General features: G+C 36.3%; 3 protein-coding genes across 8 annotated transcripts; 2 read left to right on the plus strand and 1 right to left on the minus strand.

The window, feature by feature from the left end:
- The first annotated feature begins 1,226 nt into the window (after nt 1-1,226).
- On the plus strand, nt 1,227-6,209 carry LOC107264471 (syndetin). Its single transcript, XM_015732756.2, has 8 exons — nt 1,227-1,960; nt 2,072-2,587; nt 2,660-3,721; nt 3,781-4,071; nt 4,138-4,599; nt 4,690-4,811; nt 4,881-5,070; nt 5,143-6,209. Exons 1-8 carry the CDS (start codon nt 1,871-1,873, stop codon nt 5,251-5,253), a joined length of 2,844 nt encoding a protein of 947 aa, XP_015588242.1. The 5' UTR covers nt 1,227-1,870; the 3' UTR covers nt 5,254-6,209.
- Nucleotides 6,210-6,288: 79 nt separating this feature from the next.
- Nucleotides 6,289-9,297, minus strand: LOC107264474 (guanine nucleotide-binding protein G(f) subunit alpha). 2 transcript variants are annotated; one of them, XM_025081761.1, is made up of 7 exons: nt 8,548-9,297; nt 8,336-8,468; nt 8,012-8,271; nt 7,851-7,948; nt 7,580-7,781; nt 7,204-7,521; nt 6,289-7,127 (listed from the first exon to the last, which is right to left on the minus strand). In XM_025081761.1, exons 2-7 carry the CDS (start codon nt 8,454-8,456, stop codon nt 6,921-6,923), a joined length of 1,206 nt encoding a protein of 401 aa, XP_024937529.1. In that variant the 5' UTR covers nt 8,457-8,468; nt 8,548-9,297; the 3' UTR covers nt 6,289-6,920. The 2 variants fall into 2 exon arrangements, with proteins under 2 accessions (XP_024937529.1, XP_015588247.1); XM_015732761.2 differs by having other exon boundaries at nt 8,012-8,256; nt 8,548-9,280.
- Nucleotides 9,298-9,816: 519 nt separating this feature from the next.
- On the plus strand, nt 9,817-15,561 carry LOC107264472 (CTD small phosphatase-like protein 2). Of its 5 annotated transcripts, none has more exons than XM_015732759.2 (8): nt 9,817-10,042; nt 12,236-12,470; nt 12,557-12,709; nt 12,794-13,046; nt 13,132-13,724; nt 13,807-14,163; nt 14,240-14,335; nt 14,452-15,561. In XM_015732759.2, exons 2-8 carry the CDS (start codon nt 12,258-12,260, stop codon nt 14,515-14,517), a joined length of 1,731 nt encoding a protein of 576 aa, XP_015588245.1. In that variant the 5' UTR covers nt 9,817-10,042; nt 12,236-12,257; the 3' UTR covers nt 14,518-15,561. The 5 variants fall into 5 exon arrangements, with proteins under 5 accessions (XP_015588245.1, XP_024937528.1, XP_024937527.1 ...); XM_025081760.1 differs by lacking the exon at nt 9,817-10,042 and adding an exon at nt 11,293-12,099 and having other exon boundaries at nt 12,569-12,709; nt 13,147-13,724; XM_025081759.1 differs by lacking the exon at nt 9,817-10,042 and adding an exon at nt 11,294-12,099 and having other exon boundaries at nt 12,569-12,709.
- Nucleotides 15,562-18,319: the final 2,758 nt, after the last annotated feature.

Below are 18,319 nucleotides of genomic sequence, written 5' to 3' on the forward strand. Positions count from 1 at the left end.
ATGCAACATATCTTACGTCTAATAATCCGAATCCATTTACTCCGTTAACCATTATCTCTTGGATCCTACTCGTTTTGACGCACAAGAAAAATTACATAGACCGTTTAATTATTCTAAGTTATTAGTATATAATCAAAGCCAAACGCTCTCGTAAAATCCAATAGAAGTAGGATAACCATCTTCATCCCATACCCTCAGTGGTTCCTTTGTGACTGCGTCTACACGACGGTCTTAAACCGATTTAGTTAATACTGATCTAAAGGAATAGACAAATCATAGACATTTTTACTTGCAAGAAATATTTGGGGTTGGTTAAATCTTTTAAATCAGTATTACCTAAACCGGTTTAAGACCGTCGTGTAAACGTATTCTGTGATAGGTAAGAGAGCGGTTGTCAGAATTGCGCCTACAGAACTTACATGTTCATACAATTTTCAAAATAAATTTTTTCTAGAATTTTTGACTTAAAGGGCAGAATATTAATTCATCTTAAATCTTTCATTAACTCAGTATCTGCCTCTTTTGGGATAGGCTTAATTATGCTAGCTTTCCAATTAGTTGAGAAAATTCCTTGCTCTATTCATGTATTAATAATGTTTAATAGTGCGTCAAAACGATGTGGGGAAATACAGAAACATCATTAAACCAGAAACTCCATCAGCAAGGTTATGTCTCGAATAGGCACCTACAGAGAACTAAATAAACTATATTCGCATATCATTTCATTTTCACACCTTTGTGCACCATTCGCTTGCTATGCAATATAATTTATTTTATAAGAACATTGATTCTTAACATTCAAATATCCACCGATAAAAAGTCACCGCTCGCACGTTCATAATTTAAAATAACGATTGTCTTTAGAACATCCATTAAAACGACGAATATAGACTTTTAACTGTAAAATATTTTTTTTCGATAACTTAATTAGGACTTGAGAAACTCAATATCAAAAAAATCAGAAAAAACGTTTTATATTGTTTAAATTAATATATTAACGGTCAACTTCATTTTTTTTAATTAACTCGTCATGACTTTGTTGGGAAAAGTCTAACAATAAGCTACATTAAAAAACGAAGTTTCTACGTTGATTAGGAATCAATATTTAAAAAAAAACGCGACTAGGTACGATCGACCCAGTGTGTCTGTAAAGGAAGTGGTACAACCGTATGCTTGTCCGGGATTAAAATTGTTAAAACCACTGTGACACCACTGTGGTTCCACAGCGTGGTGGAATAAAAGTGATTCCACGTAATGCTATCGGGGCCTGGGGATCGATTGCGTATTTTCACTGTGGCGAAAATAGGAAAAGGGAATAGCTGTTAGCTAATCGCGTGTTAGGGTGAAAACAGGACAAGCACAACGATCGGCTAACAGTAATTCGCTTTTCGTGTTGTCGCATAGTTATAATATTGAATTGGCCCCTTTGACTTCATTGATTCCACTGCGTGATTTCACAGTGGAGCCACAGTGATACCAGCATATTTTCTGGTAGGATATTCTGTTCTGTAAATATACCGACTGTAGGTCATTCAATCCTGTCAGATGAAAACATTTTTGCACATGTTCTGTGAAATAATAGCGTTTTCATGCATTTGACTTGGCAAAAAGTAATTACGGATGTTACAGATGTTTCTAATTAAATAAACAGAGTAAGCAATCATATTTCGTAACGTGGAAATAATACCACGTAGTCGATTGAAAAGTACCAGTCTGGCACTGTTATTTGCCTGTCAGGAAGCTGTCAATATTATACGCTATTCATAGTTACTTAACATTCAAGATGGCCGAGGTGGGTTGACATCGTAATGTCAGTCCCGTTATATTTACACGAATAATTAATAATAGATCCGCACCGATCGATTAATAAATGGATAGAAACAAGCTTGGCCTATCAGTCAAAAACTCCATCATCATGGAGGACCTAAAATTCAAATTTTTAGGTCTTATTAATAAGCAGGTCAGCATTACTGTTTATGTGTATATTATTTTCATGTTGAAATAAGCAGATCATACCCTAACTTTTGAAATGTGGAGATTCTAATTTATTGTTGTTAAACGCACGTTCTAGAATCAAGCAAAGATTCCATCTATGGGACTTCATCCTGATTTACTGAATCCAGTGGAGTATCAAAAGAATGAGGACACACAGTCTGAGGCAGGACGTTCTACGGAGAGTGAACTGCTACCTGATCAGGATATTTTGGAGTCTATTGAACGTGTTTATTATGAGACTGGTGGAAGCTTTGATCCATGTAGGCATGAACTTGAGAAACTGCCTGAAGTCTTGAACTCTAAGGATATAGAACATGATTGTAAGAAATTAAAACAGCAACATCAAGTTGTTTCGAAGAAGGTTTTGCAGCTTATACTCCAGAAGCAGAGTGCATGTAAGGAGGAGTTTGAGAGGATTCTAAAGATTCAGGAACAGTTGCAAGATACATTGGACATATGCAGAATGGGCAGATCAGATCTAAACCTAGCAAAACTGCAGTTCACTACAGCGAGTCTTGGTATCCTTGCGAATTATCAAAAGCGACAGGTTGTTCAGGGTCTACTGAATAGTTTGAATACCATAAAAACTCTGGTAAGTCCTTCATCCTACTATAACCGAAGATTTCTTGAATAATCGCAACATGATTTTATGTTTTGTTTATAGCAACGAACTGAGGATCGTCTCCAAGAACTGCTCAACGAAGGCAACTACCCAGGTGCTATATCCTTATTACTAGAGTGTCAAAGTGCAGCACAGACATATAAACATTTCCACTGTGTGGCAGCACTCAATGGCAAGCTTCAGGACACTCTAGAGCAGGCAGAAGAATTATTAGACGTCGCTCTCTCAAAAATGTGTACAGATTTCGACATAATGATTTATTCCTCTGTCCAAGAGGCTTACAAGCTCTTGGGGAAGACACAAACAGCAATGGATCAGCTGCATATGCACTTTACAGCCGCAATTCATAACACTGCATTCACTGCAGTCCATTCCTATGCAGGTGGTGATATGAAGCGACAATACAAGCAGCTATGTCAGTCTATATCTCAAGAAAATTTTATAATTTGTTTAACGGAACTGTGTAAGTCCCTATGGGCTATTCTGAGCTCGTACTACCTAGTGGTGAGTTGGCACAATGCGCACGACGACTCCGCCAAGCAGAAAGCAGACGACAAGGACTTGGAGGCAACGTTCAACAAGCAATACGTTCAACAGAAATTAAAAAATGGCATGTTTCGGATCTGGCACGACGTGGAGATGAAGATTTCTACGTACCTAATGGGCGCCAACCTAGCGTGTTTTAAGTTCGAGCAGTTTGTCCAGGTCCTGGCCATAGTTCACCGTCTGATGGAGGTAGGCGATGAACTCTGTGGAAGTCCATCGGAAAATCTGCAGGAGTCTATTAGGAAGCAGAGCATGTCCTACTTCTCGCACTATCATGCATCTCGGCTGGACGAACTCAGGATATTTCTAGAGAATGACGGCTGGGAACTCTGTCCTGTAAAACCGACCTTCATGGCTACACAGTTGCAGGAGTTTAAGAGCCTTAAACCTGTTCTGAATAGTTATAAGGTTAGAAACAGTCCAGATGGGTCTAACTTAAGTGAGAATGGAAGTTCAGGAGCTGGTGGATGGCTACAGCGTTACTTGGAGGCAGGAACGTCACCTTTTAATGTTGGACTCGACGAAACTGCTGATGAAGACATCCTTGCTAACATAGGAGTAAGTTAATATCAACGTCATTATTCCTCGTGATGTGTCTTATTTAAAATCACTTCCAGGACGAACCATCTGGTTACTTCTCAGAGGATTCCGATGATGACATACCTGAGGAGCTCAAGAGAGACTATGTTGATGAACCAGAACACGCTTTATTATTGAAAAGGAAGCACAAGAGCAAACATGTTGGTCCCATGGTCACTAATACCACGCTCAGTGTCCTCAGGGTCTGTGGAAAGTATTTACAGATGTCAAGATTGTTAAGATCCATCGCCATTAATGTCATACAAAATATGATCCAGTTTTTTGAGCTATATTTTCACACTGTACACACATTCTTCACGTCTGACTTGGTGAGTGAAATAAGAGATCGTAAAGTCAAAAAATTCTATTTCAACAACAATTGCATCCTTATACAGCAAATCAACAGTGACACCCTATATAGTCCAAAATTGAAACTGACCCTGGCACGCATCCGAGAGAATTTAATAGCCAGCGAGAATGTCCCTGAGGATCCCTTGCACAAGTACAGAGTCCGTCAACCTAGTCTCTCATCAATTGTCAACCTGACGCAACCTGAGAGACTCCACGGATTGACAGAACGCGTAGTTGGTGTCGAATCCCTACTCTTTTTGGGTCAGCAGTACGATAGTTTGAGGCCTTACTTGGAACACTTAATCTCCACTCCTCAGCGCGGATTCCTGCATCAGTTCTACACCCAGACTATCGCATCTGCAGCTGATCTACGAAAACCAGTTTACATGGCTGTGGTATCACAGGCCTTCGATGTGGCCACTGTCCTTAATCTTATGAACAAAGTCAACTGGGAGGTTCGAGACGTGATGTCTCAACACAGTCGTTACGTAGACGTTCTACTTCAGGTGATGATAATATCGTTTATCTATCTTTATTTAGATAATATAATAGAGATAATATAATCTACTTATTGATATGCTTCGATAATTTATTAGGAAATTCATAAGCTGCACACGAGGTTAGACGAGATTGGTAGTCGCGTACCGTTATCTCAGGAAGTACATCATTCCATTTGGGAAAACGTGGCGCATCTCATAACACACACCATAGTGGAAGGGTATGTCCACATTCAATGCTTACTATATGACTTATTCTAATGTTTTTTATCATTTTAATCTCGATATAGGTTTTCTAACGCTAAGAAATGTTCCAATGGTGGTAGAGCCCTGATGCAATTGGACTTTACCCAGCTAATGTCAAAATTTGAAAAGTTGACCACGCTTAGACCAATGCCACACAGAGAATACGTTGAGCTGTATGTTAAGGCTTATTATCTTCCTGAAAATATCCTTGAAGAGTGGATCAAGGAGCATTTGGTAAATTAAAATTACTTATTATTATATCAATTAAGTTTAAAAGAAATTCCATCTTATAATTCCTTTCTACAGGAATATTCCACTAAACATCTGATCGGACTAATTTCTTGTGCATGTCAGAATAACAAGAAAACCAGACAACGACTGATTTCTATTATAGAAGAGGAGAGACCAAACAGATAGCATCAGGCTATACGGTACAGCGCCTTTCAAGATAATGTGGAAATAGAAGGGATTGATTATAATATGTAGTAGATTTCTCCAGGTACCAGTAACTGAAGGGGAAAATATCTATTTTCATTGAGATGATAGTTTACAGGACATCATTAATAAGGATGATATTTCTTGTCATGAGTGATATGGCATTATACTTAGAAATTTCTAGAGAATCAAAGATAAAAGAAAAGACAAATGGACCAGACAGTGAAGATCATAAAAGGCGCTCAATGATTCTTAGCAACTTTGATGATAATTTTTACCCAATGATCTGGCATATTATTTAGTATCTCCAGTTTGCAAAATGACAGATTAAATATTAAGCTTACGGACTAAGATTTATAAATGTGCTGTAAAAACAAATAATGCAAATGCACGCTGTGACCCTAGCCGAATAGACTCAATTGACCGTAGAGAGAAAAGTTTTCTATCTCTGTGAAAAATTTATAATCTTATTTTTCTCCTTTATTCTTCATTATTAATTAATCTTTGTGAGATCTTTGTTGAAATTGTACATATTTCTTTGTAACTGTGTGTAGCACACTGATCAATTTTTCATTCTTAGTTTTAATCGAGTCATCAAGCTTTTACTTGGCAAAATCTACAAAAAATTGTGAATTATGATTTTTATGAATTGCAAATGAGAATTTAATGAAACATTGATCATCATTTGATGTTTGTCTTTTGGATTTCATGCTTTATTCTTTATTGTTATTTTATTAATCACTGCGGATCATCCAGATTGAATCTTTGTACCATAAAATTATAAAAATTAAAGAAAACTGCAAGAGCGACAGGCAGGAAATGAATGACCATCTAAAATCACTACAAAGTGTGGTGTATATGCTGAATCGTTGAATCTCTATTATTGTATAATTGTATCAATGTATATAAGGAACATAAAATTATTTATAATTAATCAACCCTGTGCCTCACGCCACGGAGCGGACATTTTCTCGAGGTCTGAATACTATAAAGAAAAAATTGTAAACATACAATGACTGACTGGAAGAATCTTTGTATTTTTCCAAGAAAACAGGATAGAAAAAGGCAATTTACTACAAATATTTACTTATGTCTCGCTTTCATGTTTTTGTGTAATCTCTTTCATTACTATTCATTCATTTAGACATTCAACACAATGGGTTTTTACACGGCACAAATTTAAGTCTATGAATTTATGAAATAAATAAAACTGATTCAGCATGTAAACAAGGAAAGCGTACTGCGCAATTACATCACACATTCTTGCATACTCTTTGGCTCCGGCTGCACACTGGGATTAATAAATAATTATAATATTTACAGAATCTCGAGTAACCATCCCTGTTAACTCAAGACAACAAAAAATTTATCGATTTTTAATATCTCTTCGCAGTATGTATTCTAGTCATTGATTTAAGCACCATGATAAAAGAATATGAATAGAATCACTTTGATTAGATTTGCACTAACTCAAGAATATCTAGTAGTAAATGATTAAGTTTTGAAATTCATTTTCTTAAAGCACGATCTGTCAGTCGTAACAAACAGGCGATCGAACACGCTTAATAATTTTCTGCATTAATTCATACAAGCATTTTTTGGTATCTCATCGAAAAACGGTATCATTTATCTATTATCTTCTTTAAGTGTCATTCGACTCCACTCACACCACTGTTTCTCAGATTCGTTTCAATGATCATCGAGTGAACGTCATCGAAAACGGTCTTTATGTTATCTGTATCTGTAGCTGTTGTAAAATGATAATAACAATCTCGCAATTTTGTTTCCTCATAATTCAACGTAATACCAGGTGCTATGTGTTTGGTAACATTGTCACGTTTTTGTTGAGTAATTTTCTGAAAATTATTTAAAATGTATTTTTTTTATTATGCTTTAATTATAAACTTTATTGTTTGGTATTTTTGCACGTACCACGAACGTATCGCGAATGAAGCACCGCGTTCTGTAATAATGATCAAAAGAATTTCCATCCTTGGATGATAATTTGTAATCATCATACTCTGGAAATTGAATTCCTATATCCTTTCCACTCTCTATCTTATCCTTAAGGATGTCCTGCTTATTCAGAAAAACTATGAAGCCAGCATCCACGAGAAATCTACTATTCCAAACATCTGTGAAGAGCGTAATGGATTCTTTTAGTCTGTTTTGCTTGTTGTCTTCACAAAGATTCTGATCAAAGTCACTGCATGCCACCACAAAGAGGACCGCATGGATACCTTCGAAGACCTAGAGTGTAGTTTTGTTTAATGTGGACCATTCGATTACTTGTTCATGTTATATTTACCTGAATCCACTTTTTTCTTTCACCTCGTTGTCCACCAACATCAAACATCCAAAATTCCTGAGTACCATTGTAAAAATTTTTTGATACATTTACTGAAAATTCAACCTTCTGTATTTCTATCGTTGTCTGTTTACTGTGCAAGATGTCTTGATCTATAGGCACATAGTTCTCTTTTCTGATTTCATATATCCTGTCTAGAAAGCTGTGGAAAATAGTATAAAAATAGAAATGAAAGGGTCCAGTGACTGCTACAAAGTTAAATTATACTTACTATTTTGCACTATCGATTAATTGAAATTCATTGGACCTACGGTAGCATTCTCTTATTCCAAGATCCTCCCAAAGTCTCTGAACATGATCATAGTACTCCTACAATATGAAATGAATACAATTAGTATGTTATATTACATTATTATGTTACAAGAAACGCACTTCAGAAAAAATTGTAGCATGTGGACCCATGGCAAGAATATAATTCCCAGAAATTTCACTATCATCATCTTGAAAGTCCAAGGATGGTTCCATTAATGTTAAATGAGAAACCAAACTGTATATAGCATCGTGTAAATTTCCTCGTACAATATCTATATAATCCTGCCGTTCCTTATCCGAATATCCTTGAACATGTAGAATTCTCATCTGCTTTATGATCGTAGTTTTTCCAGCATCTCCAGTTCCTGATATAATATCAACTGAGTATAAAAATATAGTATTCCAGAAAAACAAAAGTCAACAATCAATTACAATATTACTCACCCAGTAATAAAAGCTTGATAGAATTATCATAATTACGTTGCCACTGCTTGATGTCCTGATCCAATTCTTTACTGAGCTTTTCCTCGGGACTAAGGGTTCTCATGCATTTAAACAGTACCATTTTGACAAAAGCCTACAAATTACATAAAAAGTTATATATTCCCCATATAATAATTCAAAGAAATCAAATTAGAAAACAAAACAATATCTACTATATGCAGCTCCAATAATCCTTTGTACTTCTTTTGTCAAATTAAGTGTTTCTTTCATATATACTTCACAAGACAACGCCTTTATCTTCAAAGCTGTTTAAAGCATAGCCAGTCGCTGTGAATCTCTCCAATGCAGATTCATCCTCCAGTATGTATTTTATAATTAAACTGAAGCCCAACGTATCGCAAGCTAATTTTTTGAATGCCAATCTGATAAGCAATCTGATTGCGATCTTCCTGGCCAACTCGCCGAGGCTCGTACCGATAAATCTACATCCGCTTAGATTTCTTTCAGAATGCGACAAGCCTCACAATTGGCTCGATATAGAACTGTTATGGCGGCTATGTCGCGGGCTAGAATAGAACTTGCATCAATGAGATTATAATTACCGTCCTTGTTCCATGGATTCGTTTGTTCCACTCTCTCCAGTGAAACTTGTTTAAAACTCAATAGAATATACCTCGAAAATTTCTTGAAGAAAGAAAACAATTTTCAATATGAAGAAAACACTACCGAATTCAACTATTCATAAAATCATACTGGATTTAGTATTTTATACTAATCTGGAGTAATTCGCTTCCGTGGAATTATTTTACCTCTTATCGATTGGCATGTTCCTAATTTATCTTTTCTTTTCAGGATAACGTTTATCGAGTAGTAAACTATGGGTAGTGTGACTGCAAATATTGCAACATATTTTGAAATATTTGCACTTTTAGTACATAGACTAATTTGTTTTGGTTTTATTTGATCTAATGGATACTCACTTTTGTTTTTTTACAATTTTGATATTATTTTTATTGTTATGCTGATTTTGTTATTGATCACTAAAGTCATTCCTGTATCGGACTGTATAACAATATATGAAAATTTAATTATTACATTTACTATAACGTTGTCTTATCAGGATATCCAAAAAAGATCAAGTCTTCTTGATTTAATTTTAAACATCTATACTTTAAGATGAGTAATTATTTTCATTTCTTGACATTTTAATACATATAATAACACCAAAAAATGTATAAACCGCACATTCATCATAAGTACGATCATTAATATTTAAAATCATTCTCTAAAAGTATACTTATTGTTAGTTCGTCAAGAACCACCAAAGTATCAAACCAAAGACCGGAAATATATAATTGGAAACAACAATTAGATGTCGCCACAGTATCCGGTTCACTATAAGTCAAAAGTTTAGATAAAGCAAAAGAAATAAAAAACATGAAAAAAAGGAATAAACTTGAAAGTAAACATTAAATAAATAATATTTTCTGCAAAGAAATATTACAAGAAATAAGGACGCTTTAAACATTTTAAGTGTACCACTTGATTAGGAAGTATTTTCGAGTGACGCCGCCGCCATATTTGTTTTAGTTTCGGGGGGGATGAAAAGTGAACGCTGTGTGTGCGGTTTGAATGAAACTCTCGTGTGAGCTCATCTTCAACAGTTTATACATGATTGACAGCAGTCCCCGTTCATTCGGAGAAATGGTGAGTATTGATAGTCATTATCGTATTGGTTACAAGCTAAGTAAGACTGATGTTTTTCGCGGGGATTTTCGGGTTTCGGACGTCGGCTCCACTAGCCTGTCGACGCCGCCGCGGCGGAACGCACTACTTTTAAACTCACGATCGATCAGTACGAATTTCTTTAATTCTCTGTATTTAATTCTTTAACCTGTAATCTTCATAATATCCTACATACTCTTCGTGATGTATTCTTCCCAGCACTTTTCATGTCGTTTTACGTGATAAGCAGCGTCCCAACACGAACGCGTCCCGCCGTTATGAATGTTAGAATAAAAATTGACGCCAATGAACACAGCGCGCGCCATTCGTGAAAATCGATAATATTGCCGCGCGCGAGAGACAGGGAAACGATACTGTCGATCAGGAACGCCCCTGCTTATTCTCGATCACTCCACACTGTACTTCCATACGTTACTATTTTGATTTTTAGCAATCCAAAGAAATGTTGAAAATCTCTCAACGATAATCTTCTTTCATGAACGATGACTTAATGGAGACTTTAACTATCTTGTAATATTCTTAAGCTTTCAGGTACCTCGAGAATCTTTCCTCTTTGAGAAACTAACGTTACGAGAATGTTCTATAATCAGCTGTTCTTTGAAACTATTTAATGACAGCAGATTGACAGAATTTTAGCAGTAACTTGTATTGTGCACTAGATGCTACACAAATTCTCATTTTTCTATACTTTCTAAGAAGATTATTAAATTTAATATTTTTACTTCTATTATAGAATACTTTGCTTCTTGTGTGACTAATACTATTGTGTAAAAAATATTGCGTGTTTATTTTTAAATAAAAGAGAAAGAATACTAAGGAACCTGAATATTTGTCAAAGCTCTAACATATTAAATTTATTCATAGATTGACGTAACAATATTTTACTTTCAAAAGACCTGATAACCATAATTCACTCTTGAATCTTTAATTATATATATATGTAGTAGCGCAAGAATATTTTTAGAACATACGTGCTTCTTTTTTACTTCAAATTCCAATGCCATGTAACATGACATGACTGCTGATTTTAAATAAAACCGTGTTAACCCTAATGTCTCTGAGCTTGAATACAATTTTTTGTATCAACAAATATTATTTGTGATGAAAATTGTACTGGAAAATAACTATAAGAAATGTTTTCTGTGTCTTATGATTCTCTGATTATCTTTAAAAAAAATATGTTTGTGAAATAACAAGAAATATTCATAATTGTTGTCATCATATCAATAGTTTTTTACTTATACAACATAGAAGCATATGTAATTATGTACTGCTTTCAATATTTAAGAGATTCACACGTGCTTGTAAAATATGGATGGTATGTTCATTATTGCATTACTCGTATGGACTGTCTTAAAATATCAGGACCAGAAGTAATTGAACGTATTTCAGGCGTTTTCCTGAATCCCAAGTTATAACACCTTTATCATGTAGTACTCTATATACTTGCTTTATTATAAATAGTACTTGTCACATTATGTAATCACTAAACCTAATGTCATAAAAATATTTTATGCTGTAGCTAATATTGCAGTGGACTAGGAAAATAGAGTTCAGATTGTCTGGAAATTCAATTCTGTATGTAGTTTCTTGTTTTCCTCCCTCTTAAAGTTAAATACGAAGCTACAGAGAAATATAATATGTTCAATATGTTTCTATTTTTAACATGGTACTATAAATGTATCCAGAATTGCTTCTTGGTCTTGCTGTCATTTGAATCTTTTGTTTTCATTTTCATGAAAAAAAAAGGACAGTTCAGTCAAGACTGTCATTGATAAGCCATCAGATGTAAAAGTAAAGTTTCCTGGTATAATAAGAATCCCTTTTGCACATATAAAAATTGGTCGTTATGATAAATACAAAGATGACGTGGCAATAATTGAAAACAGGATAGAAAGAAATATTTAGTGCATAAAAAAGATAAGTGTTGGCAATAATAATTACCTGATCATCCTAACTGTTATCATGGAGCTCCTGAAGCAATTACGAAGCTACGTAAAGACTCTATTTGGCAAGCAGTGAGTTGCATCCTTATATATTGCCAAAATCCACGATGCACTTTTACTAAAAAGAAATATCTTCACATTCCCTCGCACATCAATAATGAAAAATATTATATAATTTTGTTCAACAATATTAATTCTGTTTTTTTAGGACATTTAAGGAGCGCATTGAGATGTGGCTAAGAAGCGAACATGTTAGCCGAAGACTAAGAGGTCGTCTCGGTACAGGCGGTGCATCTGGGTCTAAGGTGTCTGGTAGCAGAGTGCAAGCTGGGGCAGTCAGGAAAGTTCCAGCAATTAACAATAGCAGCCAACGCGTGAGCACATCTAGCAGATGCGGTCGTCTGACACGCTGGAGACGCAGATCTCCCAATTTACTGAAAGAGGTACGTAGTCTTAATCTTGAACATAAAAGTATTTAGGACAAGAATGCGCCAGGTCCAGATGGTATTTAATAAATATTGGAAATCAGTTGTCCTCGCAGGCGTGCAGGGAGAATGTGTTGCACTTCGCAAAGTCGCCACCAATAAGGAGAGAACGAGGACCCCGTCGCAGAAAGTGCATAAAGCGGTCCATGGTAACGTCTACTCCATTGCATAGGAGCTCAGTCAAGGATGCCATTATCGTGAGTATCTTAATAAACAACCTAGTGTAACGATATCAAAGGAAAGGACGAACATTAACAGACATTGATTGATTCTATACGTAGCCACCCAAGACAGCTAAAGTCTCAAAGGCCTCAGAGGAGTCTAAGGAGAACTGGAACCTTACGACTTTGTCGATGTATCCATCGACCTATAACGTGGAGGAACCCGTTTGTCATTCAACACCGGCACCACCTCAGGACTTCAAGACTACGGTGCCAGCATCGCCGGCTCTCACTGAACTGATGCCGCCGCCTGCAGAAGGCGCTCATCCTGATCTCTCCTGTTTGTTAGAAGATGAGAGTAACAGGGCAACTGGTAAGATATATATATTTTTTATGTACGGATTGATGTTAATACCACTTATGTTGACTAGCGTAGTAATTATAAATGCACCATGCAGTTTTGTCCGTTGCAGATATCTTGTCGCTGCATTATTCAGCTATTTGTGCCAGCGCCGAAAATTCAGACGAGTATTACAGTGTGATGCACTCTGCGCAGACATACTGCAATCGTGTTGCGTACTCTGAGAGATATTTTTCAAACGGGAAGTGTAGCTATGCCGACAGCGTCAACGAGACAACCCGCTGTGTGGATCCCAGCAAGAATCAATATATCAACAACGTTGACAGCGAATCTGTCAAGTACGATGGCAGCGCGAGTTTCTCCAGCACTAAGTACACGTCCGGAAGTTCGTATAGTACAAATCCAGAAAGGGCGTCTGAAACAAACGGAAATCTGGACGTCAAATACAACGGGAAGAATGCGGATGGCGATTATCAGGATGTGAAGTATATGGAAGTAGGCGGTGAGGAAATTGTTGAGAGCTGCGATGTGGAGAATATGGTTGCTCAGGTGCAGGAAGACTGGGAACCCTTTGATCCCTACGTATTTATCAAGCATCTACCACCGTTAACCGCGGCGATGAGGGCCAGATGTCCAGCATTGCCTCTAAAAACGCGCAGTAGTCCGGAATTCAGTCTTGTCTTGGATTTGGTAAGCTATAATATCCTGGAACTTAAATGATGTTGAGTTTTGTAATCCTTAAGAATGAATCCTCACTTTGTTTTTGCTCCAGGACGAGACTCTGGTGCACTGTAGCCTCCAGGAACTATCGGACGCTGCCTTCCGTTTCCCAGTGATGTTCCAGGACGTTACGTATACAGTGTTCGTACGTACCAGACCGTATTTTCGTGAGTTCCTGGAGCACGTGTCCTCCCTTTACGAGGTGATCCTCTTCACGGCGAGCAAGCGCGTCTATGCCAACAAGCTAATGAATCTTCTGGACCCTACGAGGAAGCTGATAAAGTATCGCCTATTTCGCGAACACTGTGTTTGCGTTAACGGGAATTATATCAAGGATCTCTCTATCCTCGGCAGGGACTTATCCAAGACCGTGATAATCGACAATAGTCCTCAAGCATTTGGCTATCAGGTAAGATCGAGAAGAATGTAAAATATATTTTTACAACCTCCTGAATATAAGTAACATCTGTGTTCTACATTTTTAGCTGGAAAATGGTATTCCCATTGAAAGTTGGTTCGCCGACCGTTCGGACAGTGAACTGATGAAGCTTCTGCCATTTTTGGAAAATCTAGTACACTGGGTAAGTATCTACAATTTTGAGCTCCAATAGTTATCTGAAAATCATTTGGAGTTATTTATTATTTTATTATTTACTACTTGTGCACTAACTTATATTGTTTATTGTTAATGTTGAAGGGTGGGGACGTGAGGCCGCGCATAAGGGAGCAATTTCGCCTTTTCAGTTTCCTACCACCTGATTAACTACGTAATCCATCTTATCATTCTGAAGAAACCCATCATCTAGATCCAATGGAGGACGTACAGTGTTTCGAATATAGTATAGTATATCGTGAATTTTCCTTTTCCGTATTAAAATAATGCACACATGTCCAGTCGTACACGTTTATACTTAAAGGATGAAAAGCAAACAAAAAGTATAAAAAGGAGGTTCAAAAACAAAAGTTGGCCTGTTTTTAGCCTAGCGTAATATCTTCTTGCACATCATAAATGATATACGCTTAGCGTATCGTGAATGATGGAAGAAAAATAAGAAAGAAGAAAAGGTAGTTTTTAAGCTACTATTTAAAAAAAGTTTGGTTGTAGAATCATATCGTATGATTATTGCGTACAAAAGAAGCCGTTCTGTCGTATACAGCGTGTATCAAAATTTCTATTGAAAAGTTTGAAGGATCCTGTAAACGTTTTTGTAGATATGACGTTGATCGTAAAGAGAAGGAGGTGAACAAATATATCACTTCCGCTAAAGCGCAATGAGGAAAAAGAAAAATATTGAACGCGGTTCCAGTAATTTTCTTTTTCTTCCTGTTTTCTTCTCTTTTAGTAATAAAACTTTTCTTATTTCTTCACTTTTTTTACCTTTTTTATAATAGTGGCACGACGACGTCCCTTTTCCTTATTATATGTTTATTAAATCTGGATGCGTTGAGAAATCACGGGACGTCGTGAAGAATCGACTTAAATTTTTATTTTTATTTATTTTACTTCTTTTTTTTTTTGACAACGAACACACGCTCTACCAATTTCGAGGAGCATTGGGACGAGTGTTCCTCTTTTTATTACCTCAAAAGAAATACACTGCCTCGTACAAAATGGCGACATCCTCGTCGGTGTGCATTTGTAAAGTTCAGAAAAAATGTTTATTATTTACATTTATTGCGAATCAAGCAAGGAGAAACGAACAAGAACATTTCTTTTAACTGATCGATTTTCTCATTAAATGTTGAAACGAAAAAAAAAGAAAAAAGTAAGAATGACAAGAAAAGGGAAGGAAGGCATACTATAAAAAACAAAGGACGAAGAAAAGTCCAGTTATATTTACAGACAATTAAGTAGATAGGCGCGGGGGGGGAAGTAGCAACATTAGCGTTGTTATTATCATTATCATCATGATTATTATTATCGTTACTTTGTGAAAGTCAAATTTAAAGATAAATATTTAACTAAAAAAAATATATGTCATTGCATGTGCGTGCGCGCAAATTGACACGCGAATCACAAATATGTACACGCGAGGAAAGCCGCAGTACCACGTGTTACGCATATAAATATACAAAACAAATACGTTATATATTTGTGTAAAGAGAGCGTGAAAAACCGAAAGAGTCACAATGACCGTGCCGGTAACAGCGACATGTACAAAATTGAAAAGAGGAATGGTCGAGAGATAGAAGTAGAAGCACAGAAAAAGTAATATAAGATTTGTTTTAAAATTTGTTGTTTCGTCAGGTTTTGTTATCGCTTTCTTCGATTGTAATCGTTGTCGGGAGCTGAGAAAGAGAGGAAAACCGGAAAGATAAAGAAATATTATAAAATATAAATAAATATTAAAATAACGCGGCCGTGTCGCCCCTCTCCCCGCAGTTGCCGGTACCATTAAAAATTCTTCTGGTAGCTCTAATAAGAAGTGTGTGTGTATATCTGCTTGTGTGTTTATATATATATGTATACACACACACTTTTGATATATATACAGGGTGTTCCGAAATTACCTGACCAACGGGATATGGCGGTGTTCGGGAGACACCACTGATTACGAAAATGACCTTCCTTTTCTCCGGAAGTTCATAATTTTTAAATAGGAGCAGGTCAAAGTTGACCAATCAAAGCGAGTCGTCAAGAGAAACGTAGGCACCAACGTACTCTGAATTTTCTTCCCTCGCTTTTGTTTCTCGGTGGCTTCTTCCTTGTTTCTTGTTTCCAATAGGCATGTCTTCGGCTGACGTCATCCTGCCCGAAGCCACCGAGAAACAAAAGCGAGGGAAGAAAACTCAGAGTTCGTAGGTGTCTACGTTTCTCTTGACGCCTCCCGCTGATTGGTCAACTTTGACCTGCTCCCATTTAAAAACTATGACCTTCCGGAGAAAAAGAAGGTCATTTTCGTGATCAGTGGTGCCTCCCGAACACCGCCATACCCCGTTGGTCAGGTAATTTCGGAACACCCTATATAAAGCGAGACGATCTGATCGTTATGCGGAGAGACACAATGATTTTTACTGTACAACACGCGAGAACATGGTGCAAACCTTAAGGTAAAGTTAGATTAATTGAATGCAAAATTAATGAATAACTGTAAGTGATAATGTACGTTGAATGATAAATGGTGAGCGATTTATGGATACCGGTAATATCAGGGAATTTGGAAATATTTAATTTTTTTTTGTACTACTCGTCAGTTCTTTTGCATTTCTTTAAATTCAATTGTTAGGATCAACTCCTCTAAAAATCTCTTGACTAACTTGATTTTCGACATCAAATTCTTTACTTTGATTCTTTAGTGAGAATATAATATGCTTTGGTGTAATGAGAATAAGATATAATTCTTATTGTCCATATGCATCTTATCCGATGATAGATTTTATTGTACAATAATTACATAATATGGTGAGTGCAAGAGAGAAAGAAAGAAAGAAAGAGAGAGAGAGAGAATGAGTCATTATGTACCATTAATTAGTACACGTAGCATTTAATTATGTTATGCACGCTGTGTGATCGCAGATCTCTGGATTTCTTTATTACTAATTTTTTTTAGTAATATCTACCTTATTAATAGTGACAACGTACACTGTTCACAGTCAGGATACAAATGTTATAAGAAAAAAGAAAGGAAAAAAAGAAAAAACTAAATGGCACTAATCAACCAGGATAATTATGATGTATAGTTACGCATAAATATGTAATTATGTTCCCCTGTAGCGGGATCCGTGAAACGCGAAGAGGTATGGATAAAGTATGAAGGACACGATTAGAGGAAAAAATATAAACATAATGAAAACCCATGAGCTACGGGTGGAATTGACTTATACTCGTATTTGTCAGCAATCAATAAATATTGCTAATAATCATTTACCGTCAGTTTTGTCCCTTTGACTCTATCACTTCCGCTTTCCTTGAAGATTCTTCTTGAGGGAGAATTCATTTATTTACTTATACGGTTCAGCGTTTGTACAACCAAAAGTCATTTTCAAGGACAGTTGCAGGAGTAATCCCATACGATTAAAACAACTGGTGTAAAGCGACTGATACAAAAGATTCATCAGCAAGTATCTGTATAGAGTCAATAAAAAAATTATCCCTAATATTGACAATAGTGATAAAAATCTTGTTTTTCAGATCTAATGAAAATTTTACTACTTTGTCTCAGAACAAAAAAAAAGAAGAAACTTTCTGGTGCTGTAGAAAAAAGAGTTCCATTAATTCCCTAGAAGCTACCACCACGTCTTTACTCTCAATCACGATCTTGTATACAAGTCTGGACACTTAGGCGAATAACGCGTGACGATAAGGTGGCCACTGCCGCAAGAGGCGTTAGTTCTGAAAGAGCTTATCACGTGCGCAATTATCTCTTTCTTGAATGGGTAACCTGCAGCTTTGTTCGTTGTAATGCGTAATATACTGTGATTGCAACTGAAAAAAGCAACAATGACCAAAAAGTGCATCGTGCCTGCTTGAATCACAATGATAGGAACTTGCATTTGAAAATCTCACAGGAGTTACAAATAAATTCAGTAAAAAAGTTACGACACAAGCAAATATTGACTGTTTT

This window comes from Cephus cinctus, unplaced genomic scaffold, assembly GCF_000341935.2.
Source record: "Cephus cinctus unplaced genomic scaffold, Ccin1 Ccin1_scaffold0171, whole genome shotgun sequence".
Classification (NCBI taxonomy): Eukaryota; Metazoa; Arthropoda; class Insecta; order Hymenoptera; family Cephidae; genus Cephus; species Cephus cinctus.